Raw genomic sequence first — 11,055 nt, forward strand, 5'->3', positions numbered from 1 at the left:
ATAAAAGTTTTACTGCAGACAGTTACAGATGTGTTGACTAGCGGTGGAGTTTAACTTCAACTGGAAATTGTTCAGGTTGTAAGCTGTTTGAGAGCAAAACAAGTGCGCCACCCTATGGTGAAAATTATGTAGTCTACCAATGGTAGGCTGCAGGCAGGGCCACTATAAATTGGAGATGTTGGATTTGGAACTATTTTTTGCCAAATCACCACCATTACCATTCATCACCACCTACCATTAATTATTCAAGAAAATATGTAAGAATCGGTGAAGAAAGTGGTGTGGGCCTTTGTTATTCCTGCTTACAAATGCTATGTTAACCTCAGTACTGATTCAATCCCTTCCAATAGAATGAAACAATATTATAAAGCTCTACAAATTCAATCAAGAGCACAGTAAAGAAAGGTTGTTTGTTAGCATCATTTACAAATAAATGTATCAGATAATCAATAGATAATTTAAGGTTAATCATCTGTTTCAACAACATTTTAAAAAAACATTCTGAGATAATCACTATATTATGTCATTCAATGTTTAATCCAATTCAGCAATAAAAAATCCTTAAAACACTGTACATTCATTCCACAAACATTCAGTCAACATAAAAGGCAGGATATCATAACATTGCTCAGATAATTAAAGTTTGATGTTTACTTTACTGAGTTAAAAGGTGAACTGTGATAAAATGCTCTGGGGTCATGTGAGGAAGTGACAAAACAGCCGTTATTCAGATCGATCAGCACAATGTCCATCTCCTCCTCCAGAGAGAGGGAACTCAGGTTTTCCTCCAGGTCTTCTTGCTGGTAAGGAGTGCATCTCTTTGTTCCTAGGAAATGTTATAATTTGAAAATCATTTAATGTTGAATTAATGGTAAAAAAAAAAAACACAATGTGTCAAATGTCATCAAATGTGTTTTTAATCATAATGTGTCATTTAAAATTACCTTTGGATGATGCACGCTTACTGGACTTCACTTTTCTGTGACTTTTACTATTTGGTGGATAAATAATATTGTAACAAATACATGTCATTATCACCCAATCTAAAACATTTTGAAACGATGACTGCAGAGTCAAAGTGTGATGTCTGCCTGCTCACCTGTTCTGGCTGGTGATTTGGGGCAGAACTAGTTTGCCAGAGTGTGCCGTGTTATTGTGCCGCTCTTGGATGGTGTTGGTCCCGGTGAGAGTTGGGGGCCCTTCTCCGCTGTCCACAGAAGACGGGTGGCCTCTGAGGTGAGCTTTCACCGATGACCCTCTGTGTCTGCCTGCTGATCTGTGACCTGCAGCTGAAAGCAGAGCATGCCGGCGTGTTTACACTCTGCAAAGGGTTTTTAAACCTTAAATCCTTTAGGAGCTGCCAGGGGCTCTGCTTCTGCTCAACTGATCACATCTGTTTATTTACAATTGCTGGGTGAAATAGTCCTCCTCTGAGGGATAAGGTTGGCTCTCTAATGAAACCCATTACTTTAGCTGAAAGAGGGAACAAACAGAAGCGCACACACACACACACACACATATATATCTAGTACGTTTTAAGTGTGTGTGTGTGTGTATGTCTGATTATCTGGCCACGGGATCAGCATCTGCTCACATTTCTCCCCCATCTCAACTGGTCTGAGTGAAATCAGTGAAATTGAAACACTCTTTCTCTGTGGCGGATGTGTTCTCATAATGACATGTCTCTACAAGTTTAACACTTCACTGGGAATACAGCACACCCTCAGGAAGACATGTTCTTCAAATCAATATTAAAGAGAACACCTTAAACTCAAAAGTGCAGTAAACCTTTTAGATCAAATCATTATGTCAACAGGCCTACATCACAGATCTGACCAAATGTAAGTATTTCTTAGCCAGCCAGGGGCATCGGCAATTTTGCTCATGCATGCTAACCAGGCAGAGTTAAGAAACAGGTAGGGAAGTTGTCGAAGGTCGGGGCATAGGGCCCAGTGGTGGCTGCTGGGGGCTGAGAAACAGAACTGAGACTCGCTGCATTCAAAGTCCTTTTAGGGAAGTCCCATCACTCGGCGGCCATCTTGGTAACGCGCTTTGGGCAGTTATCAGGCAGCTATTTTCCTATTGAAGTGAATGGGGAGGCATACAGGAAAGGGCAGGATATGTGTAAACAAATTAAACAAATACCATATTATTGGTGTTACGAACTGACCCCATTCATTTCTATGGAGGATTATTTGAATGCTGTGTCCCCTCATTAGAAAGCCTCTGATTCTAGGCCACTCTGTCTGTCCCACCTGTTGCAGCGCAGCTCCTGAGGATGCTGATGTAGTGTTGGCGCATCTGTCTGCGCAGGTGCTCTGTGCTGTACACACTAGCGATGCTGCACAGGTACCTCTTCTGCCCTGTAGACAGACTGGGGTGCTGGAAGGAAGGACATGAACATCATGCAGGATTTAAACACTGTCTACATACATTTAAACAACTTTGGTTCCAGTTTCACTTCAATTGTCAACACAATTAAAACGATGCACTATTTATTACATAATATATTATATAGAATATATACTGCTCAAAAAAATTAAGGAAACACTTACAGTTTTCCACAATTGCTAAAACACAGTTTTTGAAACCTTCCACCCTTTTCTCCATTCTCAACTACAATCACAGAATGTCTGACAGTTCTTGCAAAATAAAACACTCGCCTCAAAAGTTTTACTTGTGCTCAGAACCAAACAGTGTCAGAGTACCGATCCAGTGTATGATTCAAGTGTTCCCTTATTTTTTTTGAGCAGTATATTTACATGATAATATAATATGAGATACACACTTCATCATAAGTGTACCTGTAAGAAAGGTGCCATCATCATTGACTTGGGAATGTGAATGGTTTTCATGCGCTGGATTTCTGCTGTTTGTTGTGGCAATGGTTTATACGGCAACGTTTTGCCAGTCCTGTTGTTTTGATTATTGCTTTCATCAACTGTGTGAAAACATTTACAAGTCACATTTTAGCTGTATTAAGAACTTTAATTACAGCTTAGCTTATCATTGTTAACAATTTGGCAGTACATTTTGCATTGCAAATGGAAGACAGGCCTATTAGGCCTGCTAAGTCAGTTTTCATCCAAGCTCTTCGACTCTTCTCGTCTCTTTTGGGCTACTGACAGTCTTCACCCCTGTGGCCTTTCTCATTTCGTGTGGGTCGTGTTTCAACTGAGAAACTTAACACCCGTTTCAACCGCTCTGTGAGCCAACGAAAAGGCCCTGGAGTGAAACATACCGTTCAAATGGATCGTGGATGCGTGTGGAGACCCCGCAGACCTACAAGGATACAGATCATCAGCGACTACGAATACCTTTCTTTCTTTAATGACTATCCATGACATCAGAATCAAATGCCTTTGCTCGGTACCCTAGAAACGTCCACAAAATAGGTTCACATAAAATCCAACTCCTGGATAGCTTACCTTGTTGGCATGTACCTACTGTTCCCATGTTGGTTACGCTCTCTGTTTCCCTCCTCCAAGAAGGTAACCTGCTTTCTCATGGTTGATTTTGTATCTTAGCCTATGTACGCAAATGCTGTGGATGCGTTTCTTGTTTCTGTGACTGCTGCGCAGCGCTGCCTGATGTTGTGGAAACTCGTTTCGTAGCACAGACGCGTGATTGACATGATTGGGTACTGGCAGAAGCGGACTATGCGCAACACTCTTATCTGCTGCGCTTGCGTGTCCAGAGACCGTTATCAATAGCTGAAGGGTAAATATTTTGAGATGGTTAACATCTGTGTTTGTTGATCTCATAGACTGCCTCTTTCTCAGTTTTTTTTTTTTACTGGCTCACTGTATTTGTAGGATGTTACCACCTCTAGACAACAAACACACCAAAGACAGTCTACAAAAGGACAGACTTGAATGTTTTTTTTTTTTTATGAAAAAGAATCTTTATTTATTTATTGGGCTCACCTTTAACACACAATACACAAAACGAAGAGCTGTAAAATATCTACGGGATGATTAATGGAGTGATTTACCTGAAAACACATTTGCATGGTACTGGTACTGGAGTGAATAGTATTGCTTCATGATCTCACGTGCAGCGTCTTGGGGGCCAATACAGCGCAACACCAGTCTGGCCATTAACTTCATGAGATTCTCCAGGGTTTGGAAAATAAACAAGGAAAATGCACACCACAACAGAGCCATCTTTCATCCTCCTGCAGACCTGCCTTCAAACTGCTTGATCAGTGCTTCAAGTCTATTTTTGGGGATGTCCTTACCCCAGAAGATAACATCAGCATTGACGCACAGAGCAACTAAAAGAAAGTGTCCATTTCAGCTGCTGCCATTTTAACACCAACATTATAAGAGAAAACTGAAGAAAAAAAAAATCAAGTGGTTACAATTGCCACCAAATGTCAATTACTTAAAATGGCATCCTTATCCTACAGCTAGCTTTTTAAAAGGGAAAATCCATAATTCTGTGAATCAGATGTAAGATAGACCCTTTGTTTTGTTTTGTGTTGTGATGGCAGCCGTTTTCTCTCCTACACCATCACCCCCTCTGTTTCACACTGACCCATTTGAAACCAGCGAAACGCAGATACACCATTCAGAACTGTGAATTCTCCCTTCATCAAATAATGTCCAATTTTAAAATATACCAATTTTTATTCATTAAATAAAATTACAAGCATGCTACATAGACATAAAAACATTTTTTTACACATGCATTGCTGAGATGTACGTCCAATTAAATCTTATCATATTTCATGTAAACAACATCGATCAGCCACACTGCCACAGAGGTATGTGAAGGTTCCAGTGCATTTTAAGTCAGTTAACGTTACACAGATCCTTGGGCGTGAGTGTCAGTGGTCACGCATCAGGGGAACAGGGCATAGGGACGATAGACATTGCTGGACACGGACAGGGGCCAGTGGGTAGCCTAACACATACGTATGTGTGTGTGTGTGTGTGTGTGTGTGTGTGTGTGTGTGCGTGCGGTGTGTATATGTGTGTGTGTGTGCGTGCGTGGTGTGTGTGTGTGTGGTGTGGTGTGTGTATAACTCCAATGTGCGGCTATGCCTAAAACCCCATAAACACACTTAAATGACTCCCGCCTACAGCCACGGCCAAAATATTCAGGAAAGAGCAAAAAACAAACATAAGGCAACAGTGAGGGGGAGGGCATTGAGAACACAGGTCGATTGGTACTAACAAGAGCCATCATAATAATAATAATAATAATAATAATAATTAATAATAATAGTTATATTACAACAGTAATTATGATTGTGATGACAATTCTGGCTTCCGAGGGCATCATAGTCCATAGAACCACAAACATCCACAAATTGCATAAGAAACCTGATACAAAGTAGAAACTGTTCAGCAGCAATAAAAAAAGCGAGATATTTTACAGTAGAGACATATCTTACATCGTCATTTCTTAAATAAATAGAATGAAATATACACTTCCCGGTAGGGGAGGGGAGGGAAGGAGACAGAGGGTGGTTTAGCTGGTAGGTCTCTCTGCTGGACCCTCATGGGAGAGAGAGCACATGCCAGAGATGGACCTCAGGGTACTGAAGTGCTTGGCTGATCTCATCTCTTTATTTACAATTGCTGGGTGAAATAGTCCACCTCTGAAGGGTAAGGTTGGCTCTCATGATACACATTAGTTTAGCTGGAAGAGGGAATATACAAACAGAACCACACACACACATGTAATGAATGATACAGTAAAAAACACTGCAAACAGATTTTAACTCTCTGTGTGTGTGTGTGTGTGTGTGTGTGTGTTTCCTTACCATGGGATTATCCACAAAAATGGGGAGAGACCGGGGTTAATCGAATGCCATCTCTTGGCTCTTTCGTACACAGCGGGCCACCTTCCTCTTGAACTCGCCGTTTGGGTCCTCCCTCCACTCTTTCTGTGGACCAAACATAAACACGATAAATCAATACACACACACACCCACAGAGAGAGAAGAGATGGAGGAGGAATCTTCGAGCAAAAAGGGATTGATGTCCTTGGGAGTAAAGGACTGGTGTCCTTGGAGTATGAGTGACCCTTACCGCTGCGTCGACGTTAGCGGGCGAGTCGCTATTGGGGTCAGCCAGCATGGAGATGACGCTGATCATGATGGTCTCCACCGTGTGGATGGGCAGCCAGCGCTCCTCCGGCTTCTCGTAGCCAAACTTGTCCTCGCCCGGCTCATGCAGGATCGAGATGCACACGTCACCGTTTTTGGCCACTGCAACAGGAGGGATGAGGAAGGGGAAGTGAATAAGGAGGAGGAAGAGGAGGAGGAAGAGGAGAATAAGGAAAATGTGGAGGAGGAAGAGAATGAGCAGGAGAAGAAAGAGGAAAATAAGGAAGAGGAGGAGGAGGAGGAAGAAGAGGACAATAAGGAAGAGGAGGAGGAGGAGGAGGAAGAGGACAATAAGGAAGAGGAGGAGGAGGAGGAGGAAGAGGGCGTGGATTCAGGGAAGGACAGGGGGGTGGATGAATGCATGAGACACTGGCCAAGGGCATAAACTAATTCAATGTGGCTGCACTTCATCACTTAGTTATATCTGATAGACCAGAGCATTTAAAAATAAAAGGTTGTATGAGGACATATTTTTGTAAGCTAATAATAATAATAATAATAATAATAATAATAATAATAATAACAGGCGTGCTTTTGAGCAGAAGCAGAGTGCAGCAGGCAGCATAGTCAGACTGAGGGTCCATGTCTGACACATGACGGGGAGAAATGGTCAATACATGTAGAGCATTCCGTTTCTATTAGACACATTCTATTAGATTCCGTTTCTATTAGACACATTCCGTTTCTATCAGACACGATGACGATGCTTGGAAGTCCCCACACAATTAAACTAGTTATACATCTGAATACGGTGTTCATAATTATTTCCTCTAAAAAATAACCAATGGGTGTTTTTCTAGTGGAAAAAAAACATTACCAGCTGTGACTTAGTATTGTGATTACTTGCTGAAGAGAAAATCAAAGCAATAAACAAAGTTGGATGCTTGGTGCTCTCTATAGGCACACCAATTAATTCATGATTTATTTCCCCTGTCAATATATGCAAATCTCTCAAGGGTGATGGCGGCAGCAGCACCGGGGTGTGTGTGTGTGTGTGTGTGTGTGTTGGGATGGATTACCGTTAGGGTGCCAGATCTCAGTGATGAACTTCATCTTTGGCGGCCGTAGAGGGTAGTCATAAGGGAAGGTCAGGTATGCTTTAAAAAAGCCTCCTTCACTGTAGGGAGACACTGTAACAGTCAGAGCCCGTCTCTCAGCGCTGCCGCAGCATGATTGCCATGAGACGGCCTGCAAGCAGTCATAACAAACACGGGAGAAACTTACAAGAGCGTGTCCTGTGGGCCGATGATGACAACCTCCCATTTATAGATGTCGTCATCGTCTATGAGCCCAGCAGAAAATCCCTCGACAGGGTTCTTGTTGAGCTCTGAAAAAGGAAGATTGCACTAGTTGGCAAGCAGTCCAGACCCACTTCACAAAGCATGGGGACAAACAGACACACACACACACACACACACATACTCTAAGTCCTAAAGCCTGATGAAGCAGGGAGGTAGTAACCCCATTAACCACTTTCAAGCAATTATCCAACCACCTGATTCCTCTAATCACCACTGCTTGTTCCAGCATATCTAGGCCTAGACCTACCCCTTCCTGTTGGGAAGCCGATTTCACAATGGATAGACATGATTTTGCAAGCCATTGTGGATAACTGCACTCTGGGCTAAGCGCTTTTATATGTTATGTTATTTATTTATTAATGTATTTGTGTGTGTGTGTATATATATATATATATATATATATAATTTATTATTATTATTATTATTATTATTATTATTATTATTATTATCATCATCAGGCCTACTAATGGGTTGATATATTTTCATATTTGATATTCTAAATGGGTAGCCTAGAAATCTAGGCTCGTCAGGCTACTAAATGGGAGACATTCTCTCGCAATGTCAACAGAGGCTAACAACAGATGGATAGAAAGTCCAGCCCAAATGGACCCCACGCTATGGAACCCTACATCATGGCCATAGCGCAACAGCTAGAAAGCTGCCTTATGTAGGTTAGCCTATTGCATCCTCAACATGGTGCTGTGGTAAGGCTAGATCTGCGGATAACAACAATCCTGGGTACTGTTATAATAAAAAGCAGGACGAACACATGCGTCAATTTCATCTCCATACGAGACAACACAACCAGCTTATGCTCTGTATAAGCCGCCTATACAACTACAACAGATGGAATATGGCAACAACTGACAACATCGAATTTATGAAAGCACCCATAGCCTAAGTTAGGAACATATCAAATACGAGTCGCAAATGTCACAATCATAGAGGATCGTACAGTTATGGAATACATAATTGCAGATGGCACCACAAATAAGGACAAATAGCTAAGACAAGGGAGCGGATCGTTCCTTTGTTCCGATTTGTTAGGGTGACAATACAGTGAATATCAAACGTTTGCAATTCGACAGATGACTGTCGTGTTCAAAATACTTTCTCCCAAAAACATTTTATTGCAAAATAGGGAACATAGGTCTGAACTACAACTGCTGTATGTTGGCCATGTTAGCAACTGCACAAATCGCAGCTAGCAGGTAACGTTAACTCTCTTGAACATACTAATGAACCACACGCTAGCAAGGGCAGCCAACTGGCTAACAATACCTCTCAACCCTTAAATCAGCTGCTAATGAAGTAGGCATATCAGTTGTGTTTTCAAAGATGACAACATACACATTTGACTTAATCAAAAAAATGCGACACACATTATTAAGACGGGGATGCCTGACCCAACTAAGCAAACTGCTGTTGTAAACAAACAGCTTCACTGTCAACAGTCTTTGAAGCCAGCCCGGGGCAGAGAGAGAATGGAACCAGCTCTGGAAAGCTATGGCTTGCTATCGACAACAAGCTCGACCATTTCGGATTAGCTACCAAATATAATACGATTTTTTCCCCCTCACCTGCCAGCTGTTTTCGAAGAAGTAATGCGGATTGTTCAGTCATTGTACTTTGTAAATCAACAGAAAACTGAACAAAACTGTCGACAAACGATACCGTCAAGAAATAAAAAAGAGAGCGGAGTGCTTCCAGCCCCCAGCCTCAGCTGCCACAAATAATCAGATATGAACGCATGCGCAGCTCATGGAGGAGTCCACATACGTTTCCTGAATAAAAAAAAATGGTAAAATGATGAAGCATTAAGCTCCTTCTGAGACACAAGTATTGTAGACATTATTATTTCACAATTATCTACTCGTATGTGATAATACAACAGTTTGTCATCTTTAGTCTATAATTTGACATTTTCATAATGTTGTATTTTTTTAAGAAAGTTATTTTAAAATGTTTCATTTCATTTTTAAGCCTGGGCCGACGTATCGTCTTGGTTCAAGATGTTGTACACCTGAATCAGCTTTTCCCACTGTTTGCTTTTTCCTTTAAACCCAAGAACCGATTTGAACTGTGCCTAAATCCCGCCCTTCCCCTTCCGGTCCATGGGACCTACTTCGGGGAAAAATATGAACGGTAGTCAATGTAGAGAGAGAATTTTTTTTCAGTTACCTTTTGAATGATGCCATGCTTATCACATATGACATTTGTCAATTTAAAATAATAATAATAATATTTTTTACTCATACATTTTACAAGTCCACCGGAAAGGGCGGGACTTAGGCACTTCTGAGGGGCCCAGGGGCGCCATGTTTGATAGAAACAGTTTTGGACAGTGATCACAACTTCTGTGCCACCTACCTAACGTTAGCTCGTAAAGCAACGATTTCTGTAGAGTTATTTGACAAAATCAAGGACCTATCGTACAGTTGCAAAAATGAATGTTGTAGATCATGTACGGGACATGGCAGCGGCAGGACTACATTCCAATGTCCGGATTATGAGCAGTTTGTTGTTGACAATGAGCACAAACAACCCGTAAGTGTCTACTAGCTGCATGCTCATATCTTGTAACGTTAGTTGTCTAGTTAGCTATTGTGGGCAAAATGTATTAGTACTAATATGTTTGTGTTGAATGTTATGGTGTTACGTTAACGCCATCAGTACACCATTGAATACAATGTGAATATGGGCATCCTTAGCGAGCCTGCTAGCATAGCATAATACACTTCGACTAATGTTACTGGCTGCATTGTATGCTTGAGGGCTTGGTTGGTGGCCAAATATCTAGGCTGATGGCTAATGTTTGTCAGGCATCGGTATCTAGTTGAGGATGTTCAGCTAAGACAATCTTGATTCTCAAATTCAAGTACATTTGTAAGAAACATGTTAATATGAGCTGCGTGTGCATGAGCTACTTATTGTCAATCAAGGGGTGTGACGCAGTGTATCTTTTCTCGCAGAGAACTTTTCTCACCGGCACAAAAATACCAGTTGCTGGTTTATCATGCCGATGCAATCTTTCATGACAAAGAATACCGCAACGCAGCTTCCAAATACAATTCCGCTTTACAGCAGAAGAAGGTGCTAAGCAAAACCTCCAAAGTACGGCCCTCCACTGGTGGGACTACATCTTCAGTCCAAGCTCAGGTAAGTAAGCTCCGAACAACGTTTGAATCTAGACTGTATATATAGAGTCTATGGTTTGATTGAATAGCTGTTGGACTTGTTACGTGCATGTTAGAATGTGTGTGTATATGCTTCACCATCTGAATTTCAAGTGAGTTGAATTCAAATATTGTATTCTTTTCAGAGCTTGCCTTCAGAAATCGAAGTGAAATATAAGATAGCTGAGTGTTACACAAACCTGAAGCTGGACAAAGATGCTATTGCAGTTTTGGATGGAATCCCATCTCGGCAGAGAACTCCAAAGGTAAGACTGTTGGATTCTTTATTGTCACCTTGTTATCTGTAGCCTCACTTCTTGCTCTGGCAGTCAAATCCACATTTCTGTCCCTCTCAGATCAACATGATGCTGGCGAACCTCTACAGAAAAGCCGGCCAGGAGCGATCCGCCGTCACGAGCTACAAGGAGGTGTTGAGGCAGTGTCCCCTGGCCCTGGATGC

General features: G+C 41.7%; 3 protein-coding genes and 1 long non-coding RNA gene across 4 annotated transcripts in view; 1 reads left to right on the forward strand and 3 right to left on the reverse strand.

Annotated features, from left to right (window-relative positions):
• Nucleotides 1–702: 702 nt before the first annotated feature.
• LOC143105563 (uncharacterized) lies at nt 703–1,238 on the reverse strand. The gene is made up of 3 exons (XR_012983501.1): nt 1,100–1,238; nt 945–991; nt 703–826 (listed from the first exon to the last, which is right to left on the reverse strand). It is a non-coding gene; the product is annotated as an uncharacterized LOC143105563 (long non-coding RNA).
• Nucleotide 1,239: 1 nt separating this feature from the next.
• Nucleotides 1,240–3,497, reverse strand: fam216a (family with sequence similarity 216 member A; the record flags this gene model as incomplete). The annotated part of the gene is made up of 5 exons (XM_076270742.1): nt 3,429–3,497; nt 3,242–3,282; nt 2,805–2,941; nt 2,256–2,382; nt 1,240–1,289 (listed from the first exon to the last, which is right to left on the reverse strand). Coding segments are annotated over exons 1-5 (366 nt in total), but the record flags the coding sequence as incomplete, so codon positions are not given.
• Nucleotides 3,498–4,611: 1,114 nt separating this feature from the next.
• Nucleotides 4,612–9,139, reverse strand: LOC143106216 (ubiquitin-conjugating enzyme E2 G1-like). The gene is made up of 6 exons (XM_076270436.1): nt 9,000–9,139; nt 7,343–7,445; nt 7,138–7,235; nt 6,042–6,220; nt 5,774–5,896; nt 4,612–5,649 (listed from the first exon to the last, which is right to left on the reverse strand). The coding sequence occupies exons 1-5, from the start codon at nt 9,040–9,042 to the stop codon at nt 5,810–5,812; spliced, it is 510 nt and encodes a 169-aa protein (XP_076126551.1). The 5' UTR covers nt 9,043–9,139; the 3' UTR covers nt 4,612–5,649; nt 5,774–5,809.
• A 595-nt stretch (nt 9,140–9,734) lies between these two features.
• Nucleotides 9,735–11,055, forward strand: part of anapc7 (anaphase promoting complex subunit 7) — a 14,687-nt gene continuing 13,366 nt past the window's right edge. The window contains exons 1-4 of the mRNA XM_076269597.1: nt 9,735–9,966; nt 10,392–10,578; nt 10,742–10,861; nt 10,952–11,055. The exon at nt 10,952–11,055 is cut by the window's right edge and continues 8 nt beyond it. Of these exons, the coding sequence (XP_076125712.1) occupies nt 9,866–9,966; nt 10,392–10,578; nt 10,742–10,861; nt 10,952–11,055 (512 nt within the window). The 5' untranslated portion in view covers nt 9,735–9,865. The remainder of the gene's footprint in view (nt 9,967–10,391; nt 10,579–10,741; nt 10,862–10,951) is intronic.

The sequence above is a fragment of the Alosa pseudoharengus genome, unplaced genomic scaffold (genome assembly GCF_046254945.1).
Source record: "Alosa pseudoharengus isolate Yale_2024_CS ecotype anadromous, Long Island Sound unplaced genomic scaffold, YU_APseudo_1.1 YU_APseudo_1.1_scf_6, whole genome shotgun sequence".
Taxonomy (NCBI): Eukaryota; Metazoa; Chordata; class Actinopteri; order Clupeiformes; family Clupeidae; genus Alosa; species Alosa pseudoharengus.